Source organism: Mandrillus leucophaeus, unplaced genomic scaffold (genome assembly GCF_000951045.1).
Source record: "Mandrillus leucophaeus isolate KB7577 unplaced genomic scaffold, Mleu.le_1.0 Scaffold123, whole genome shotgun sequence".
Taxonomy (NCBI): domain Eukaryota; kingdom Metazoa; phylum Chordata; class Mammalia; order Primates; family Cercopithecidae; genus Mandrillus; species Mandrillus leucophaeus.
In genome coordinates, this window is record NW_012100654.1 from 4,067,890 (window position 1) to 4,090,439 (window position 22,550).

The 22,550-nt window shown below is 47.0% G+C and overlaps 1 protein-coding gene across 1 annotated transcript in view; it reads right to left on the reverse strand.

Moving 5' to 3' along the window:
- Nucleotides 1-21,592, reverse strand: part of PDIA5 (protein disulfide isomerase family A, member 5) — a 92,812-nt gene extending 71,220 nt beyond the window's left edge. The window contains exon 1 of the mRNA XM_011971557.1: nt 21,400-21,592. Within this exon, the coding sequence (XP_011826947.1) occupies nt 21,400-21,441 (42 nt within the window). The 5' untranslated portion in view covers nt 21,442-21,592. The remainder of the gene's footprint in view (nt 1-21,399) is intronic.
- Between the last annotated feature and the right edge of the window lie 958 nt (nt 21,593-22,550).

Genomic DNA, 22,550 nt, shown 5'->3' on the forward strand with positions numbered 1-22,550 from the left:
ATAAGATCATCCCTTAATGCTTAGGGTGGGACTGGATGGGTAAGAGGCTTTTAGCTTTTCTTACTCAGGCAAGTGATCTCAGGAGGTTAGTCAACAAGAAATGAGCCAATTCTCCCCCAGAGAACCCTGGGAAACTTTGGGAACTGGAGGTGTCAGGCACCTCTGCAGGCACAATGAAGGGGGGGCTAAAAACAGTGGGTGGGGGTTTATTAAAAGTGTGAATAAGGAGTAGACACAAAGCAGATCCCCTTGCCCAGACTGCACAGCTGGGCAACAGCCCCTTGCCCACCTGACAGAAAGCAAGAGGGTTACTATGTGGAGAGATTGAGTAAGAAAAATTCCACTGGGAGATAACCTGGCAGAGGGTAGGAGGATGGCCGTCAGAAAAGACAAGGGGATTCAGAGGAAGTCTACAAACTGAATCTTGAGATCACTCATTTCTCCAAGCTCCTGGCCCCCAGCATCTCCCTTCCCTTCTCTGGAATGCGACCTGCCAGTCTTTTTCCCCAGGCAAGAGATTAGAGAATTTCCCTCTGGGGAAACTGAGAAGCATAAGAAAAACAACATAAAGACAGTGATTTGGAGATCAAACAGCTGAGTTCCTGCTCAAATCTCCACTGTGAGGCTCTCCCAGTAAACAAGCACTCTCCACTCCCTCTACACACTCACAGAGCTGCCAGTCCATGGGCTAGTACCTTGCTCTTCAAAACAGACAGATGATCAAAGTTCACCAGTTACAAATGACAGAGACCAGAACAAACCAATGGAAAGATGAAATGTAGAGGAAAAAGAAAATTAAAAACACAGAAGTAAACAAGAAAATTATTATTCTCAGAGAAATAAAATGGTGCATCCATAAAATAAGAATAGAATGACATGAAGAAAAATAAATACTCAAAGAGAATCATGAAAATCTCTTGGAAAGTAAAATTATCACAGAAATAATTAGGGTTGGAAGTAGAATTGAGAAAACAAAAACAAACTCCTAGAAAACACAACAAAAAGATCAAGAAATAAAAAAGGACTTAAGAAAAATAAGAGAATGGACCCATTAAGTGCAAGAGCCAAATTAAAGAGACTCAAGAAAAAGAAAAAGAGAGAAAAAAAAAGAGAAAAATCAATTATCAAAAAGTTAATTCGAGACCTGGCACAGCGTCTCATGACTGAAGTTCCAATTACTCATGAGGCTCAGGCAGGAGAATCACTTGAGCTCAGGAGTTCATGGCCAGCCTGGGCAACAGTGACTCAATCTCTAAAAAAGCAAATAAATTAAAAATAATCATTCAAGAAAATGTTCCAAACCTGAAGGATGTGAGTCTTCAGATGGCAGGGCCCAGCATCATGAATAAAAAGACTCTTACCAAAATACATCACTGAAAACTTTCAGAACACTGCTGACAAAGGGGAGATCCCAACCATTTCAAATAAAAAAAAAATACAACATACAAAAGATCAGGAGTCAGAACTGCCATAAGACTGTTCATCAGCACACAAAAGACAATGAAACATTGGCTTCACAATTCTCAAGGAAAATGATTTCTAACTGGAATTCTGTAACCAGCTAAACTATCCACCAATCATGAAAATAAACTTACTTGAACAGATTAAAGATATCAGATGTATAAAATTTACCACCAGTGTACCCTTTCTCAGAAAGATACTGGGATCCATTTTCCACTAAAACAAAAAGTAAATGAAAAATTAGACATGGAAACAAAGAATTTAATGAAAGAGAGAGACAAAAGGTTGACTGCGTTGATGGTGAAGAGAAATCCCAGGATGACAACTGTTCAACAGCCTGCAGAGCAACCAGACCAGAACAGAGTGAAGACAGAGCTCATGGAGGAACACGGTCAAAAAGAAGAGGCAACCATAGCTTATTTGATATGCTTGGTCATACTGAGAGGAGTTTTAATTTCTGCTACAAAAAATTGTTTTAAAAATAATATGACCAAAATTACACAGCTCGTTAAGTACAGCCAGGACCTGAATCCCAGTCTTTCTAATATGAGCTCACGCCTTCTCAGCCCCCTGCCTCTTTGCAGCCAGAAGCCTTGGATTGAGTCTGAGCCCTACCACTCAAGAGCTAAGATGCCTAGCCAATGTCACTCAACCTTTTAGAGGCTTAGTGACTCCCGTCTGACATAGAGATAATGATACTTCCTTCGTGGGATTGCTGTGAGGATGAAATGGGATAATTTATTGAACGTGTTTTATAAATCAGAAAGCACTCTGAGAGTATCAGTTACCATAATATGCAACACAAACTTCCATCTCAGCAGAGAAGAAGACTGAAACATGACCATATTCTAGTGTTTCTAAATATAATCTGCCATTGGAATTCAAAGTTTCCCTCTCCCCAGAGTAAAGCCATCCAAGAGGAAGCCAAGGTATGATTTCTCCCTCATCACACCCTGCAGAGCAGGGTAAAATGCCTGAGGACCCACTGCCCTTATGCAGGCCACCTTAAGAGCGCACCAAAAAGCTTGCTAAACTTTATTATTATTATATGTTATCCTACTGCTCCCAGGGAGCTAATGGAGTTCAGACTGAAAACTCCACAGCTCAATGCACATGATTAAAGGGAAAAAAATAATCTGTTGGAAAAACACATTGCCTCACTGCTGTTTTTAATCCTCAGATAATCTGACCAGTGGAGAGCAACAACTGCTCTTGCCCAGGGCCTCAGGACTCTGACCTGTAGCCCAGCCTCTCCTGAGGCTGGTAGGCACCTACGCTCCTGGAACTAGGGAGAAGGAAAAGGGAAGGCAGGAGGGAGGGTGAGCCTAGAGCTCATCTGCCAGGCAGCGCTGTGTGCAGCTGAGTTGCAGCGACAACAAAGTGTGTACAAGAGAAACCACAAGAGGCTGAGGCTCACAGCACACCCTCAGCTTCCTTCCCATAAAACCCAGTCCATCCCGCAGGTCATCTAACCAAGGGCCACTGAGATTTAACAAACCACTTTCCAGCCAGCCAGCCAAGCCCCTCACCCAGCGTTTGGTGTCACGCAGTAGAGAAGTTAAGCCCAACCAGAAACGTGCTGAGCAAGTTTACTTTGCTTGAAAACCATCACTGGGCATGACACTGGGGCTCAGACTGGGCATAACCCACAGCCAAGCCGGTTTGGAAGCTGTGTGAAGGGTCCATCTCCCTACCCTCACCCCCACCCCCAAGATTAAGAGCTCTGGAGGAGGGCAGGGCCCTGCACAGGGCCTGGTCCATTGAAAGCCCTCAGGAAATGTTTGCCCAGAATTATAAACATGACAAATTATACTGTTACCACACTCCTGACCTTAGCAGAGGTCACCCACTATCAGCATGTGATGGGGTGAGTCCACAGCAGCCCTTGGGAGGCCCAAAGGAACTATGGAAACGAGACAGATCACAGCTCAGGGGGTGTCTGGGCTGGAGCACGGCAGAAGTCAGCGGGGCAGGCTGGGCTCTTCAAAGTCTGCCCAAGGGCCTGGCCTGGTGCAAGAAGAGAGTGGGAAGCATCATTGCCCAGTTAGCAGGGGAGTGAAAGGATGAACATGGCATTGTAGAGACTCATCTGGCCGTGACCTCAGACTGGGCAGCAGCCAGGGAGGCCGGAGGTGGAGGGCCCTGCTGGGTGGCTGCCCGAGTGGAGAGACATGGATCAATGCAAAAGCCTCAGAGGGAAAAACAGCAAAACCCAATGACTATTCATAGGTAAGTGAGGAAGAAAGAGAAAAAAAGTCTAAAACGACTCCCAGAATTCTGGGTTGGGAGGCTGGAACAACAGCCAAAGATGGAAGAACGGAGAAGCAGCAGCGAAGGAGGCTTTTCTCTCACATTAAGGAAGATGATAATAGGCTCAGGTTTTGGACAGGTAGACAGTGAGGCATCAAACACAGGCATTCTCCAGGTTGCAAGGTGAGCCACCAAGTAAATGAAGTCCCCGTGGGCCAGGCTCAGAGGGAGGAGACAGGAAACACCCTCAGTGAGGGAGGAGGCAGGACCAAGAGGGAGGTGGGGAGGGCTGCGTCCACAGAGACTAGGGAGGGGACGCTTTTAAAGAAAAGGGAGTGATCCACAGGCAGGCAGAGTGGGGAGGGGCTGGGACAGGGCCAAAGGCGGTGAAGTCCCTGGGAACACTGGAGAGAATGTCAGTGGTACACGTGGCGGGAGCTGGAAGCCAGGTTGCAGAGGAGAGAAAGTCTACCCAGCACAGGAGCTGGGGTGATAATGGGAAGGTGCAAGGAGGTTCCACAGGGTCAGAAGAAGGATAAGTTGTATCCCATGAAGATGGGGGCGTGCAGGCATTAGTGGGCAGAGGCGAAGCAGGATTTGCCCAGAGTGGCAGGATCTGAGAACAAGAGAGGAAAAATCATCAAGATAGGCCGATCCAGGGAGAATCCTGAGACATGGGGTCCAAAGAGTTGAGACACTAACCGGGCTTTTGAGAAGGGGAAGGATGAAAGGCCCCTCTGTGTCTGGCCTCAGACAGACCCTCACCCTAGCAAACAACCACAGGGGCAGACAAGTAGGAGGCGTTTCCTCCCTCCCCATAAGCCCAAGGGGACTTTCCTCCTGCCACTTAACATTCTCCTTTCTCCTCCACTTCAGTCTATTTTAACCTTTCCAATGTACACGCTCCTTCCTTTCCTTAAGATGCAGTCCCAGCAAACCTCGGAGCACCTTGCCAAGAGCCTTACTGCAGACTTCATAAGTCACAACCCACAAACCTTGATAACAACAATAACTACAGCAACAATAACAACGTTAATGATGCAAAAACTATCTGCTCCTTTGTCAAGCCCTTGCAGGGGAAAGGGCAGGATTTGAGAAGTGCTTCCAAAGGCAGCCAGGGTTCCCTGCCAGTCATGGCATTGTTCCTGGGCTTGGCAGGCTCTTTACATTCGAAGTCAATCGCTCTAGAGGTAAAGGAGAGAAAAAAGATCCCCTTTGTTCACCATGCAAACCCCTTCTGACCTTCTCCAATAATTGCTTTCTTTCTGCTCACAACCCTCAGCTTTAACAGTATTTACATCAGGGCTGAGCTGCCCCCGCTGGCTGAGCTGAGACCCATAAAGCATCTCCCTGGTGCAGGGCAGAACACTGCCAGCAAAAATGGTTTTCCCCTTTTCTGCTTCTGGGAAACAGAGGCCCCCAATGCCAGGTCCTGCCTATTATCAGCCAACCAGCACATCGCTGTCAGAGCACCAATGCCCCCAACCTCCAAACCCCCTCACAGAGCTTCACTGCACCCCCTCCCTCCAGAGCATCAGTCCCCTTCCACCACCCAATCCCTCCCCTGAGTACAGGCTCTCTTCAGAGTCCAGCAGCAACAGAGTGCCGGGCACGGAGGTCCTCACTGCCCACCTCTGCCATGTCTGGAGGCAACGGGGTGGAGACTGAGTCCTTCCTCATCTTCCAGACCCCCTGCCGTGCTCTTGTAACAGCTGTCTGCTCATTCAGAGCCTGCCAGACAAACCACCATCCACTTAGAAACCCACTCTCTTCTCCCCGCTCTGTAGTCTTCCAGACACCACAGAAAGAGCACTGGCTCAGGAGTCAGACAGACCTGGGGAAAATCCAGGTGCCACCACTTACAGCAAGATGACCTCAGGCCTGTTACTAGACCTCTGAGTGTCAACACCCCCCCTACAAGGTGGAGAGGAGAATACCAATGCCCAGTTTGCAGGGTGGCTTAGGACTACATGAGGGGGGAAATGACAAAGAATCTAACGTTTGGCATGCAGAAGCACAGAATAATTGCACTTCTCTGTATTAACAAGACAACTTAGAAGGGGAGCAAGGACAGCAGTAACACGGGGACCACCTCTTCCTCTCCAGGGGCCCTGTCTGCAATCAGGCAGGGCAGCAGGTCCAGGCAGGAAGGAGCGAACACGTACACACATTCAGCCACCAGAAAGCCTCGAATCATCACCAGCTGCACAGCGACCCAGACCAAGAGGTCACACGGCACATTTAGAGCACACTTCCCAGGTTTCATACCCACTAACTCGTTTACCCCTCACAATATCCCAGTGAGTAGGTACCTGCCTCATCCTACAGATGAGGAAACTGAGGCTCAGACAGGTTACATTAATTACGAAGGTCACACAGTAGGTAAGTAACAGAGCCAGGACTACAAGTTGGGCCTCCCATCTCCCGACTCCTGGCCAGAGGAGGCCTGCTTCTCTCAACCCCACAGGCTCCCTGGACTGCTGCAACAGATGGCACAACCCAAGCAGAAAAGGAACATCTCCTTCCAAGGCAGGGCCTGCCAAAGCAACCGGGAAATGCCCCCATCTCCCAGAATCCCAGGGCAAGGAGGGTCCCAGCAGGGGTTTAGACTAACCCTCTGCTTTCTGCAAGCCCAGCAGATCCTGGAGTCTCCCAAGGTTCCTGGGGCCAAGAGCATGAAGATCCTACATGTGGCAATTAGCCCAGGTCTGTTCCCAGCCAGAGACTGTGTGCAGGAAGTGTGTGGTCCTCTCCATCTGCTAACATAGCACACACAAACTCCCCTCTTCACTTACCTCACTTAATGAGGCTGATCGCCACCCAGCATCACCATCAAACTAAAGAGATAAGAGTCCCGGTACGCTGGAAGATAATCAGGGAGAACAGTCCTTGCCACATTACACCTCAGCTTTAAAAAGCTCCTCATCTCTGGGGCGTGTGCCAGCACCCTCACATTCTCTATAACTAGCAAAGCCGTCTGTCATTATGGATTTACTATTCAATGCAGACCATGAAGCCAGCGATATTCAATTATGTAAAAGCAGCTTGCTAACGGAGGAAGACTTGGGAACAGAAGTTTAACATGGAGGAAAAAGGGTGAAGGTGGGACTCAACCTCTTTTGCTCTGTCACCTGGAAAAAAGATACCCTTATGTTGAGAACTGTGAAGAAACAGGTTTAATTTAGTTTAACCCACATTTTGCTCAAAATAGTTTTGAAATGTCAGAATCTAAGTCTAGACTCTTAAGAAGCTGGTACTAAAGGGACTCATGGAAAAGAGGAGGACCTGAGAAAACAGATGTGGCCCTGAATCCAAGGTCAGAGAACTTGAGCGGGCTGAGAATTTAGAGCTTGTGGTTTGGCGAAAAGAGCACTGTACCTGGAGTCAGAAGCTCAAGTTTTGTGCTGACTTTGATTATTACTGGTTGGCATCTCTCCTTCTCCAAGTCTGCTTCCTACTCTGGAAAACTGAGGAACTGAGAGTGATTTCCAAAGTTCTTTACAGTCGTATCATTTGGTAAACCTATTCTCATGATCACCACCAGAGGACTGTGAGGTAATCACGCTTTGTGAAGAAACCATTGAGTTTCCCTGGGTAAGTGGCCACCTGCAGTAAAAACCTCTTCACCTCTCAGTCTCCCTTGCAGCAAGTGTGGCCATGTGCCAGCCCCTGGAATGCGAGCTTAAGTGTGATGTGGCAACTTTAACAGACATCTGATATGACTCTTCTCAGTCCCTGCCTCATTCCTGCCAGCTGGAATTTGGACAAGATGGCTGGAACTCAAGCAGCCACCTTGAGACAATGGGGAGGAAGGGCCTGCTAAAGAGGAGCTAACAAGATAGATGTTACCTGGGTCCCTGACACTACACAGGGATATTCTGGCCCTGGAATATCCCTGTGCAGGCTTCTGCATGAGTGAAATAAATGATCTTTTTTTTTTGAGACGGAGTCTTGCTCTGTCACCCAGGCTGGAGTGCAGTGGCCGGATCTCAGCTCACTGCAAGCTCCGCCTCCTGGGTTCACGCCATTCTCCTGCCTCAGCCTCCCGAGTAGCTGGGACTACAGGTGCCCGCCACCTCGCCCGGCTAGTTTTTTGTATTTTTTAGTAGAGATGGGGTTTCACTGGGTTAGCCAGGATGGTCTCGATCTCCTGACCCCGTGATCTGCCCATCTCGGCCTCCCAAAGTGCTGCGATTACAGGCTTGAGCCACCGCACCCAGCCAATAAATGATCTTTTTAAGGAGTTCTCATTCTGGGTCTTCTGGCACACATACAAATAGATCTTGAACAAAAGCTTTAACTAGAAAGAAATACAAACATCTGTTCTAATTGGGATATTTCAAAGTGCCTCAAGCACCAAATCATGCATTAAACTTTAGATATGTTATCTATAAGGAAGGAGACAGAGAGACTGTCAAGGGATTGATTTACCCAGTGTTCTTCCTAGTAGCCCAGATTTTCAGTGTGCCTGTTCTTATCAGGTACCTTGGTCACCTGATGCCAGCTATCCACAAATGAAAGAAGAATTAGCCCAGGAACTCTCCTGTTTCCTTACCCCAGCCCTTTTCTGGTAAGAGGACCATTCTGGAGACAAAAAAGCCAGGACATCTCTTTCAATTCGGATTTGAGTTGGGCTGACTGGTTTCCCACAAATATAGAAATCCCCTCAAAATTCCTCACATACCATCTCCAGCCTCCAGGTAGCCCTCCAGAGCCAGGGACTCAAAATCTCCTGAGACCACTCAACTCAGCTGGACCAGGAGGCTGTGGGAACTCAATATGCTAATATGTGGAAGTCCCATGTCCTACACCATACCCATATCATCTTGGAGCGCTCCTCATTAGAAATGTTAAATCCCCCCGCCGGCCCACGCGCGCACATCTGTCAGCCTATCACACTCCAAAGACAGCAAACATGTCTCTTCTAGGATTCTCTAGGTGAAATATCCTAATTCCTCATGCGTGACCTCAAATCCCCCACTGTCCACACACCGCCACCTCAGTGATTCCCAGAGCTCTTCCCAATGCTCTGTTTCAGACTGTTACAGCTTGAAAAGAGTAATGTGCTATTTGATACCATAATTTGTTTTTAGAAATAAATACCTAGGCTCTCATAAATCAAAATATAGGAAATTAATCTCAACCCAAATCTTCATTGGTGGGTCACAGTTTAAAAAAAATAAAAGGTTGAGAAACACCATTAGTGAACCTCTTAAAATATGGAGCTCAACTGTCATATACTGCTGGCAGAAACCTCAACTAGTACCATTCTTTTGGAAAGGTAGCTGGCATAATTTATCATGTATCTCTAAAGTATTTATGCTCTTTGACTTGGTAATTCCACTTCTGGGAATGTGTCCTGAGGAAATTAGCAGAGGTCTGACACACATATGACTCACAACCATTCTACTCATAAGAGTTAAAACCTATACACAACCTAAATGTCCAGCAACGACAGAATGGTTACACAGAGTAAGCCACTCAATAGAAGAATAAGCCATTTAGATGGTATTTTATTTAAATGGTGTTTTTTGAAGACTTCACAATGCAAAAATGTTTGCTTTAATGTTGTCTTTAAAAATAGAATTTAAAATATGCATGGTATAACCACAACTGTAAGTAAACAAAAGTATGCTCAGAAAAACACTGAGGATTTGCCCTCAGTAGTATTTATTCTTCCCCTTTCTCTATTTTTTCAACTTGTCATAATAAGCATGTCCAATCTAAATGTTTAAAGAAAAAAATTACCACCACTTGGCTACCATTATGAAAATAATTAACTGCCTCCAAGTGTCTCCCCATCAGAAAATGTAACTTTACAGTGGTTCCCCACTGTACATGGCAGAAACCCCCTTAACTAAGGGGCCAACAGAAACACCACCAGTAATGGGTCAAATTGACGTCAGGTGCCCCCTGATATAATGCACTAAATGAAAACATCGTCAAAAACCAAATTGAGGATAATTCTTTAAAAATGTCAAGGTCACAAAAGACAGAGACTGAAGAACTGTTCCAGATTAAAGGAGACTAACGAAGGACAATTAAATGCACTGTGTGATTCTGGTTTGGGTCCTGAATCAAATACTACCTTCCTAGTTTTGATCGTTGTACTGTGGTTACATAAGAGAATGTTTTTGTGTTTTAGGAAATACTCAAGTATTTAGGGGGCAAAGGAATATCATATATAAACTTCATATATATAGAAGAGAAGTATGATAAAACCAAATGTGATAAAATACTAATATTTGTGGAATCGAAATAAAGGGCACATAACAATCCTTTGGATTCTTCTTGCAACTCTTCTATAAATCCGATATTATTTCTAAATAAAAGTTAAAAAGAAAAAAACTTGCCTAAAAAAAAGAAAGGAAAGAAAGAGGCTTCCAGAACACAGCCAGATACTGCCCTTAGCTCTTGCATAGGCCTTCTGATTCCTCCCCGCCCAGCACTTGCTCTGTGTCCTTTCCCATGTATGTGCAGTGCTCATGTGTCCTTCTGCACTGCTAGCTGAACAGTCTCGTCTCTGGTCATGAGACACTGGGTGGTTTGGCTTTTTTTATAACTATTATATGGAATCTGCAAAGTACTTGGCATGCAACATATACCTAGCAAATACTTGTAGAATGGTTTTGATGAGAGATATAAGAAAGAACATTAATTTTAGGCCAGGTGCGGTGGCTCACGCCTGTAATTCCAGCACTTTGGGAGGCTGAGGCGGGCAGATCACAAGGTCGGGAGTTTGAGACCAGCCTGGGCAATATGGTGAAACCCCGTTTCTACTAAAAATACAAAAATTAGCCGGGCATGGTGGCACGCGCCTGTAATTCCAGCTACTCAGGAGGCTGAGACAGAAGAATCACTTGAACCAGGGAGGCAGAGGTCATAGTGAGCTGAGATCGTACCACTACACTCCAGCCTGGGCAACAGAGTGAGACTCTGTCTCAAAAAAAGAAAGAAGGAAGGAAGGAAGGAAGGAAGGAAGGAAGGAAGGAAGGAAGGAAGGAAAGAAAATTAATTTTAGGTAAATTCAAGAAAGAAAGAAAGAAAGAAAGAAAGACAGAAAGAAAATTAATTTTAAAATATGCATACTGTATGCCCCTTAAAAGGGTAAATTCTAAACATCTGCCATGAGCCACCATAGCTAAACACTACTCTGCACAAGGAGTGAAGGCCTAACCTTAAATCAAGCCTGGGGATCTCACCACCGATGCTTCCGAATGTTCAAATGTCTACCCAGCAGCCTCTGAAATAAAACCAAGCACCATGCGTCCCTGAATGGTGGTGATACTGTTGTGTGTGTGTGTGTGTGTGTGTGTGTGTGTGTGAGAGAGAGAGAGAGAGAGAGAGAGAGGTGGCAGGAGAGGCTGGCCCTGGGATGTGAGACCCTTGCCTACTGGGAGCCAAGAGAGCTAACTGTGCTTATTAACAAACAGAAATGCAAAAGCACCTGGCAAGGAACAGAATGCAAGAGAGGATCCTTTAATTCCAAATCCAGGGCTTAGGGATTAGCCCATGATAACAACAACAGCCAAAAGCAGAGTGCTTATTGTATGACCAGCAGTGAGCTAAGCAGTTCACATGTTATCTAACTGAATTATCTTGACAAGTGTACAGAGTAAGCACTTTTATTGTTCCCATTTTATAGATAAAGAAACTGAGACTAAGGGGAGTTAAGAAATTTGCTGAAGGTCACACAGCAAGTAAGAGAGCTATGATTCAGACCCAAGTCTGATGGACTCCAGCACCAGAGGTGGGGCTAAGGAAGTCAGATTCCCAGAGCCACATACATCTTACTGCTTGCTGCTGTAAATACAAAGCCAGCTGCATTTCTTCTATTTCGCTTCCTTTAAAAAGCCACACCTTATATTTGGGGCTACGCAGCACAGTTTCTCCCCTCCCGTATTCCCCACGGCACAAATGTGGTTGTCAACAATAGACAATTCAGGGGCAGGGCAACTTATCTGAGAGGTTATGAAAACAGGTTTTCTTATCCTGAAATTGCAACTGCAGTGCATTTAGCCAGGACTTAAGTCCCTAAAGCTTTTAATGTTTTGGAAAACCTCTTCTTGAGCCAAGAGGGCTCTGGATCACTGCCAGCTTGGTGTGCCAGGCCTGTTAACGAGGAAGAACTGGGAGAGGGAACATCGAATTAGGCAGCAGGGAGGGAGGAAGAGCAGGTGAATTCCCACTCCGGAAATCAACTCTGCCTCCAAGCTCCGTTAACTGATAAGAAAATAACAACTCAGTGCTTATGACCCATGGTGTACATCTATGCTTTTACACACATGATCTCATTTCATCCTCTAAAGTTGAGAGTCTAAGCCACTGTTTCCACCCTTCAGGTCTCAACCCAAGAGTCTAGTCATAGAATCAGTGAGTTACAGTAGCATTTTTAAAAAATTACATTGACTAGAAAACATCAGTGAGTAGCATAGGTAGCAACACTGTGCATTCAGTGAACCGAATATTACTGGGTTACACTGTAAAATGTATGACTATTCTTGCAGGAGTTGAAAAACTATATCATAAACAATCAGTGTTTATAGGCAGAGGTGGTACTATCCCCACTTTAGAGATGTGAAAACTGAGGCTCAGAGAAGGGATTTGCCTCGGATTAAGCCTAAAACAGTAGAGCCAGGACCCTGCCAGGACAGATCTGATGCTTTTCTCTTGGCCTGTCAATGTGAATAGTTCCGACAGACATCCCTGGAGCATCATCCACTCCCCATTGCTCCACCCAGAATAATACCTGAGAGGCTGGCAAGTCTGCTTTCCCTTCCAATCTAGCTGTTGAGTGTGACCTGCTGAAAAGAGCCACAGTGACAACCTGATCCATCTTCCCTCTGCTACCAGCACGTTCACAAGCCCCCAAATCCCTTCAGAGAAAAGCACTTGCTCAGGTCACGTGACAGCAAGCAGACAACGGTGACACAGCTCCAATGTGAGCAGAACTTGTGCTACACACTCAATCGAGAGCACCCAGCTCGGCTGGCAAAGTACCACCAGCCATATAAGATTAACTTCGAAATGTGTCTAGTTTTGTAGCTGTACCACAGCACTCAGTATTCTGGGAATACAGATTCCTCGGCTTTATTCTTGAAGAAAAACATCTCCAGGGGCTGGGAGCGCAGGAATCCATTTAACACATATCTCCTTAAGGTGAAGAAACTCCATCACTGACCCATCTTTTAAAAACCCCCTCTCTGGGCCCCACATCACTCCCCTGTCCACTGTTAGCCAGAATTTTCCATCTCCCCCGCTCCTCCCATCCTCCTGCCTCCTTCTATTGCTCATCCCTCTGAAATCTGCCCTCCCTACCACCACCACCACCAAAAAGGCTCTTGGTGAAGGCTCAACAATGACCTCCCTGTAGATAAACCCTACAGGCACTTCCAGTTCTCATCTTGTTTGGCCTCTTGAACTCCATGTGACACTTGGTTTCCCTCCTACCTCTCTAACAATCATTCCTTTCTTCTTTGTAAACCCTCCTCTTCCCATTCTTTAAATGTTGAAGTTCTGCAGCTCACTCAGTCTACCCTCTCTTCCTACCCTATATGCCCAGCCAACTTCACCCACTCTCCTGAACAGCACCCCTAAATCAACATCTCCAGACCAGACCTCTCTTCTAAGCAACACATCTTTACGTTCTGCTTACTCAGCAGTTCTTAAACTGGAGTCAAGTATAATTCTAAAATGTTAAAAGCCTAATTCTCATACAAATAGGTATTGAGCATATTTCAAAGTTTTACTTAACTCGCTAATAAGAGACCCTAAAAAAGAGGATATAATCCTGATATAAGACTGCTACATTAGATACCAACAGGTTAATGTCCTTCAGGGCAATAATCTTTGTGTTTCTCTTCTTTACCAAACAGAAATAATTTGCATCCTACCTAACTTTACAAAGTATGGCCCATAACAAATAATAAACAGAGTTACATCCCCTAGAGCACAGCTGGTCCTTAGGTGGTTTTTTATACAATACTCTAGTACGATACTAAAAGGTCACAAAATCATCTTTTATTTCTAAGTTTTAGATAATTTTTTTCCACTGTAGTCTACGAATTTGGATGGAGAAAAATGACATCTTTATCTTCACTAACCTCTAACTGAAATTTAGCCTTTCCTGTCTTATGAATGTATTTATAAATGTATAAATGCTTTCTACATTTATGAATGTAGATAATAAATTACAGTAGTAATTAGGGTACCAGTGTCTGTGACTTTGCCACCAACAGAAATCAGATTTCCTTACCACATTACAAGATATCCTGAAACACTATTTATGCTCATCACTACTTAAAATTATAGAAGTTATCAAACTTGTACCTTCAATCTTTTTATACGATGCATTAATAAACATAAATATTATTTTATCACAACCTTGTTATATTTTGATAACTGTATTTCAATATAACTGCTTTCTTTGTAATTCTATGCATTTTACTTTATACATTTAAACACATTATTCCAAGAAAAACCCAGAGGTTCTCAGAGAAGCCTTTCCTGACTCCTTGAATTAGGTTAGGGAGCCCTGTTATACATTCTCTTACCACATTATATTAACACTTTCTGTTTTCAGCACTTATTACCTGAACTAAATAATTAATCAGTGGCTGTCCCACTAGGCCATGAGAGAAAGAGATGTTGTCTGACTTATTTATGGTTATCCCCAATGCCTTAGCATGAGGCCTGGCTCATACAAGATTCTCAAGGAAATATCCATTTGGGAAAAAAAAAGAAGTATCTGTTGAATGAATGAACATCTGTGGCACATGTAGGATGCGGATGCTGGTCCACTTTCCTTTGAAATAGGGGGCATGTACTAATACTCTGCTCAGGACCCATAAAGACTAGACCCCGTGATGAGAACAAATCCACTTGGTCCTCAAGACCCTTCCCTGCTTGGCCCAACAACAGAGCTTTCCTACCAGGCCCACATTTGGGCTCAGATACTGGATCACCTTTATGTTTAAGCCCCAGCTTACAATGCTTAACCTTGATTTTCATCAACATCTTCCAACAAGGATTAAAGGACCTGCTCACAAATTCAAGAAATCTGCCTGCACCAGGGGTTGGAGGAACTGTAGGATTCTTTGCAGCAAATGGACATTCAACCCCTGTGCCTCCGCAGCTTTAATGAGTTGGAAACTCTGAAGCCAGACACAGGCCCACCATCACACCATCTAGGAATGGAATGTGCATCAAACTGGTGCCTCAGTATGATTTTGAGGAATAAAGGCTCTTTTAATCCCACACTACATGAGTGTCTTCAACCCCCCAGTGCAAGATCACAAAGCTAATTAATTATAAGTGGTTGCAAACTGGTATATGGAAAGAGGCCCTGTTGATGTAGGGTGGCAACAGGGGACAGCGAACTGGAGCTCCTCAGGGGAAGGACACAGTCAGCACGTGCCTGGCTGGCCACTCCCGTACAATGTCACAGCCACGAGGGAGTAGCTGAAAAACAAGTTTCAGGGACACTCCTGGAAAATGGCTGCCAACACAGCTGCTTACACATTCAAGCCAGGCACTGAGAACTCTGACTGTGGTCCCCATCTATCTCTTTATTCCTTCACCTTCCAGGCCACAGACTCCTCAACCTCGTCTAAGGGCATGTCGCCTCCCACCTCCCTGTCCAGCCACCCATTCCTCTCCAGGGGTAATGGTACTGGGCTAGCCTACTCACCTCACCAAGTTACATGGGGCTCAAAACCACACTGACGTGAAATACATGGAAATGCTTTGCAAACTCTAAAGCCTTCTACAAATGCATCCGATTTAACAATTCTGCCAACAGATCACATGGGGAGCCAGAGGCTCCAGGCAGTGCTGAAAGATGGCCAGGCAGAAGGGATGGGCCAGCCCACCAGGGCTGAGAACTCCTGCTCCTTCCCTCTCCCGTTGGGACCTAAGATGTCAGGTGTTAAAGACAATACCACCACCACCCCCCACCCCTCCCCGCCACACACGCACAAGGAAGGAGAGGTGGGGGGCAAATAAACCATCCCAAGTCCAGGTAATGTGGAAGAACCTCAGTCTCTCCTTATACCCCATGCATTCATTTCTGGCCCACTGTCACTCAGACAGCCTCAAAAGCTACCACAACCACCAAGCAAGACACAAGAGCCCGACAGAACAAAATCGCAAAGCTGGGGCAAAACCTCCAGGGATATAGTGTGTTTGCTGTCTTCATTCCCAAGAGGGGATCTACTTTCAGAAGAAAGGGGAGAGAAACCAAGCACACTTATATCCTGAGCCCTTCTGCACACCGCCCCGACCTGGGATCTCTGCAGCGGCCTGGCAGAGAGGGGGCAAGGAGGGAGTCAAGAGCTCAGCTCCAAGTAACTCCCGTGGGGAGAATCCTAGCAGCACAGGGGGCCCCCTACCTGGCATTCAAATCGTGCAGCCTCTCTCTGGCCCTTCTCTGCCCACCTCCTCCTCTTAACTGACTTCCCCATCATCTCTTATTCAACAACTGGCAATGACTGCTGAGACTCCCAGTGACTGGACACTTTCCTGTGCCAAGCACTGTGCTGGGTGCTTCCTGTATCTCTTCTAATCCTTTCAACACTTCAAGATGGATATCATTATCACCACTTACAAACAAGAAAACTGAGGCAGGGCCCAAGGTCAGGCAGCTCCTGAGTGTCTAGCTGGCTGAAAGCCCATGTTCTTTCCACTACATAACACTTGAATTTATCTTGTAGATAACAGAGAGGAAAGTAAGGATGAAAGTGTTGTTCTGGGAAAATTAATCCAGTCTCTCCCCCTCCCACCCAACCCTGCATGTGACCTGATTGATCTTGTTATTAAAAGGGCAGCTTTCATCATGTCTCTCCATTACCTTCAGAATCGAGTCCCCATGGCTTTGCCAGGCATTTAAGGTTCTTTACGATCCACTTTTTCAGTCTTATTCCCCTCATCCCTAGACTCAAACCCTCCCTCCATCCAGCCTGGCCTATCGTTCCTCATTTTCCATGTCTCTGGCTTAGAAGGTTTCCTTCTCTGCCTGTGACATTAATTCCATCAGCCAAACACAGACCAGGGCTGATGACATGCCAGGCCCTGAGTTAGGTGCTGGGGACACCACAGCCAGGACAGGGTACTCCCTGCTGTCACAGAGCTCCAAGTCTGCCCTCCTTGTGAGGCCAGCTCACACCCTGCTCTCTCCTGGGGCCTTCTCTGGTCATTCAGTGTCCCACTGCTTGGCCTCATCCTGAATCCCCAGCACACGGGGGTTACCGCTCTTATGGCACTCAGCCACACTTCCACCTTATATGCCGGGTCTGTTTTAAGACTTCCACTGTAATGTGTTTATTTCTGTGGGAAATGTGCATTCCAGGTTCCAAATAGCATTTTAAATGGCAATTCAGTCCTCAGGCCAGCCCACAAAAGCCTATTAAATATATAATGGTCCCAGAGAAGTACAGAACCTAAATAAGTGTACCTTAAAAGCTCTACAGGAGAAGCCAGGAGCAAACATCTGCCTCCTGCACCTCCACCCACTGTCCTCCAGGTTCTGAGCTTCAAGCGACCATCAGGGGCAGAGGCAGAGAAGCAGGCGGGAGATGGAGGAGTGGGAAGAACCCGATTTACATTCAGCAGATCTGGCTCTTCTCCCAGCTCTGCCTTCACTAACTGGGTGGCCTTGAGTGAGTCCCTTCCCTCCCTAGGCCTCGCTATTCTCTTATAAAAGGAGAAGGCTGAGTTAGATCAGTTCTGAATCTCACAGATCAGCAGAATATATGTATTTTTAAATATAAATATGCAACATGGATTTTATATTATTAAAAATAAATTTTATCAAGAAAGGACTTTTAAAAAGAAATCACAATGTACCACAACCAGCCTCATTTTTCAAAAGGATGCTGTAACCCCCTCCCCCTCAAAATATGGTCATCATGTCAGAAAAATTGACAAGTTTTTAAACTGAAAACATTTGGATTCATGAAAAACAAACAAATACGCCTTTTTTTTTTTCCAGTTTGACTGTAGACCAGAAAAGTCCAGCCCAGCCCAACTTCAGTCCTTGGCCTGATGCTTGAGAACCACTGAGCTGGGAGACCTAGAGTTCGCTCCAGCTTGATGTTTCTCCATCCTACAGGCTTGGTGGAGACCACAGGACAATCAGCATGGATAGCCCTAGAGAAGGGTCAGCTGCAGGGAGGAGCTGAGCTGGACAGCAGGAAAACAGGCAGTCAGCGCAGGGATGGGAGCAGGACAGCACGGCCCGCCAGGGATCGCCCTGCACCCTAGGGCTACCTCCTGCCCCTGTGCCCAGAAGTGCTTGGGAAGGAAGATACCACCACCCATAGCCTCCGAGGGCACAGACACCCAGCCTGGAAGCTCTTGAAACTAACCTGTCCCATGTGTTTGACTGTGACACCTTCCACCCCAGTATTCTTCTGGAAGGCTGAGGGTTCCCAAAGGAACATTTTTTAAAAATCTTCATTAACTTTCCTGATTATAAACTAATACATATTCATGTGAAAAACTTGGAAACCACAGAAAAACATAAGCAAAGAAGCACAAGTCATCACAACTCCACCTTCCAGAACAATGACTGTTAACATTTTGATGCACTGCTAATTCTTCATGCACGTAACTTCAGCCACCCTAGGGTTTGGTTTTATATCCTGCTTTTCCCTTAGTTATCACACTTGGGCATTTTTCCACATCCTTAGATATTCTTCATAAACATCATAAAATGTTTTCATAATAAACATAACATTCTAGTAAATATAAATATTCTTTACAAACATTGGAATGGACTGAAATATTTCTTCTTCTTTGTTTTTTCTTTCTTTTTGAGATGGCGTCTTGCTCCATCCCCCAGGCTGGAGTGCAGTGGTACAATCTCAGCTCACTGCAACATCTGCCTCCTGGGTTCAAGCAATTCTCCTGCCTCAGCCTCCTGAGTAGCTGGGACTACAGGTGCCTGCCACCACGCTCGGCTAATTTTTGTATTTTTAGTAGAGATGGGGTTTCACCATGTTGGCCAGGTTGGTCTCAAACTCCTGACCTCAGGTGATCCGCCTCAGCCTCCCAAAGAGATGGGGTTACAGGTGTGAGCAACTGTGCCTGGCCAGGACTGAATATTTCTGTCATTCCCCCAAAAATTCATATGTTGAAATCTTAACCCCCAAAGTGATGGTATTAAGAGGTGGGGCCCTTGGCAGGTAATTAGGTCATGAGAGTGGATCGCTCATGAATAGGATCAGTGCCCTTGAAAAAGGAACCCAGGAGAACTGTCTAGTCCTCTTTCTATCATATGAGGATACAATGAGAAGTCAACAGTCTTCTGGAGGAGGGTCCTTGCCAGAATTCAACCATGCTGGCACCCTGATTTCAGACTTCCAGTCTACAGAACTGTGAAAAATACATTTTGATTGTTCTGCATCACCAGTCTATGGGATATTTGTTATAGCAGGCCAAACTGACAAAAATAAACATCACTTTTCATGATATGAACAAGGCCAGATATTATTTAACCAAGCCACTATTATTGAGCATTTAACCCATTTCCGCATTTTTGCTATTGTAAAAAATACGGTGGGTGTATATCCCTGTACATGAATCCCTGCAGATGCCTTTATACCCTTCAGGTCACAGCCCAGTCCTGTGCACATATCAGCCCTCAGTAAATATTGAATGAACAAAGAAACCCAACCTGCTTCCAGGAACCTGGAGAGCCCTTATCAGATAGGCACAGCATTTAAATTTACAAAGGCCCAACCCACTGTCCAGCAATCACTCACCACTGCTCCTGTTGGCATGCTCCCTCCACCTCCTACCTGCTAAGCCAACTCTAGGGCTTAGGGAAAGGAGAAGATAGAAATTGCTTGCTCAGGACTCCCAGGTTCTAGTGCTTTCAGCAAACCTACCTGCTCTTCCGCACCTCCCAGTGAAGGGGAGCCGCAGCCCTCCAGTGCCTAGCTAACTACCACACTCCTCTCAGACTCTGTTCAACTCCACCACCTCAGGAAAGCCATGGCTGACCTCCCTTTAAATCAATGTATGGCTCCCGTTCAGTGAAGGTACCAGTACCTAAGGTCACAGCACTTACTGTTCTGTCATTATTTGCTCACAGGACTGACTCCTTTGCCCAATCCAGGGCAACACCAGATGGCAGGCACAATGTGTGTTTTGCTCTCCACCCAAAATCCAACCCAGTGGAGGGCAAAATATCAATCCAAACAATGTGATTGATAAATAAATGTCTGCCGAATGAAATTTCAGATTCTCAAGCCCATTGTTTTCACAAGAGGGAGGGGAAAGGGAGGAAAGCAGGATCTCCTACTCAGTCCAAGTACAAAGACCCGTGGGGGCCTTGCAGAAGATAGCTCCCTCCTCCTGGCCCAGAGACCCGCCCAGACCAACTGGCTCCAGGGGACTGATGGCAAAATAGCGTTCAACAAACCCAGACGCAATGAAGTGACACTGCCCCACTCCGGCCTGGTTCTCCCCGAGAGTGAGAATACAGACCTAAGAGAACAGGGGGCTTCCTTCCCCAGCCGCTTCCAACCAGAGAGTCCCAGGCCACTCCTCACTGGTGATCCAGGGTATTGGGAGATGGAAGTGTTTCAAGCAACTCAACCCACACTCCTTTTCTCCTCCTCTTTGCCCAGTGTCCTTGCCACACCCAAATGGAAAATTACGGGAAAATCTGGGTTGGGGAGGGTGCCAGGAGCAGGAAGTTCCCTGGAACTTCAGGAGAAAAGGAGCCAGGATGGTCCTAAAATAAGGGAGGGCATAAGTTATGGAAAAGATGGGGAAGGAGGCCACAATATCCCATCACACATCCACAGCGACACGAAGGCCAAACCCCAGTCCTGGGCCAGCAGGCACACCCATTCCGACCTCTCTCAGGGATGCCTGGAGTCCCTCCACCAAGTGTAGCAAACTCCTCTTGGAGCCCACTCCTTTTCCACTTTCGTAAGATTTTGCAGTTTACACAGCTTCTTTCTCTGAGACCTCATCCGACCCTCAGAACCACCCTGTGGGGGTACCTTTGCCTTTCTATATCATGGATGAGGAGACTAGCTCAGATACATTAAATGAACCGGCGCGTCACACGGCTAGAAAGTGGCTGAGGCTCGAGCCAGCCCCTCAGTTGGGTGTAGGAGCAGCTCCTCAGCAGGGGCGGGCTGCGTCGACCCCACCCAGCCCACCGAGCCTGGCCTGTGGGCGGAGGCCCAGGTGGTGGCCCGCAGTTTCCCAGACGCCTGGGGCCGAAACCGAGAACAAGGTGGCCCTAAACCAAGGTTTCCGGCAGTGCAGGTAGTAAGCACCCCCATCCCACCCCGCACTCACACAGGTGCAGGGCTCGGAGTCTGGGGCTGAGCACACCCGCAGCCCGCCGGCGTCCCGCCTGAGCTGGTGGCTGTGCCCCGACCTGCATCCCCGCAAAGTTGTGGCCGTGGCGTAAGCACCCTGCCAGGGATCGCCCGGCGCCCCACAGCTGCCTCCTGCCCCTGCGCCCGGGAGCGCTTGGCGGGGAGGGCACCGGGACTCCCGCTGTCTCCCGCGTAGCACCCGGTGCCCGCCTGCCTGGCATGAACGCCCTCATCCCGGTGCCCCGGGGCAGCTTCCCGCACGTCCTGGAGAGGGCTGGAGCAGAGAGCGCAGAAGGGCACGCGGGGCACACGTGCCGGCCCAGCCCGGACCCCTGCCGCACAGTCTCACCCAGATTGCCAGCAGCAGCCATGCCGGCCCGGCCCGCGCCATCCCCGCAGCCGCTGCCCACCGCTGGCTCCTGTCTCCACTCCGGCGCCCGCGCCCGCCCGCCTGCCTGCTAGCTCCACCTCGGCCAACCACCACGGCTACTTCCCAGCCGCTCCCCGCCTCCGAGTTCCCGGTGCCACGTCTGCCAAAGCATGCGCAGCAGCCGGGGAGAGGCGGCCGGGAAGAAGTGCTAGCTGGGAGTTGTAGTCTGCAGCCTGGCTCAGCTGGGGGCTGCGGGTGCGGACTGGCCTCCGACGCCACGTGGCAGCGAGTGAAGTGTGAAAAGGCAAGGTCAGGGAGTAAGGAAAGGCAATTAATGCACGGGGGCTTACTCTGTGCCTGGAGCTTCAGAAACAGTATCTCACGCAGCTCACAGAAATTAGGTTTTATTTTCTCCACTTTGAGGATTAGGAGGCAGTCCAGGGAATTTAAGTACATTGACCCAGATCACACAGCCGGTAAATGGCAGAGTCCAGCGCTGCCTGTGAAGGACAGGAGAAGCCCTCATTCCTGCCTCCCAGACTCCCCCCTGCTTATTCTATTTAACTTCAGTAAAACATTATTGAGCTGTTGGAAAACAATTTGGTGGCTCCTCAAAAACTTAAACATAGATTACCATTTGACCAGCAATTCCACTCTTAGGTAAATACCCAAAAGAGTTGAAAACAGATATTCAGACAAATGCATGTACACCAGTGTTCACAGCAGCACTATTTACAATAACCAAAAGGTGGAAACAACTCTAACGTCTGTCAAAGGATGAATGGATAAACAAAGTGTGATACATCCATCTAATGGAATGTTATTTAGCTATTAAAAGGAATAAAATGGCCCAGCAGGGCAGCTCATGACTGTAATCCCAACACTTTGGAAAGCTGAGGCAGGAGGATCATGTAATACCAGGAGTTTGAAACCAGACTGGGCAACATAGCGAGACCTCATCTCTGCTAAAAATAAAAATAAAATAGTCAGTGTGGTGGCAAGGAACTGTAGTTCCAACTACTTGGGAGGCTAAGGCAGAGGATTACTTGAACCTGGGTTATGGAGGCTGCAGTGAGCTGAGCTCATGCCACTGCACCCCAGCCTAGGCCACAGAGTGAGACCCTGTCTCA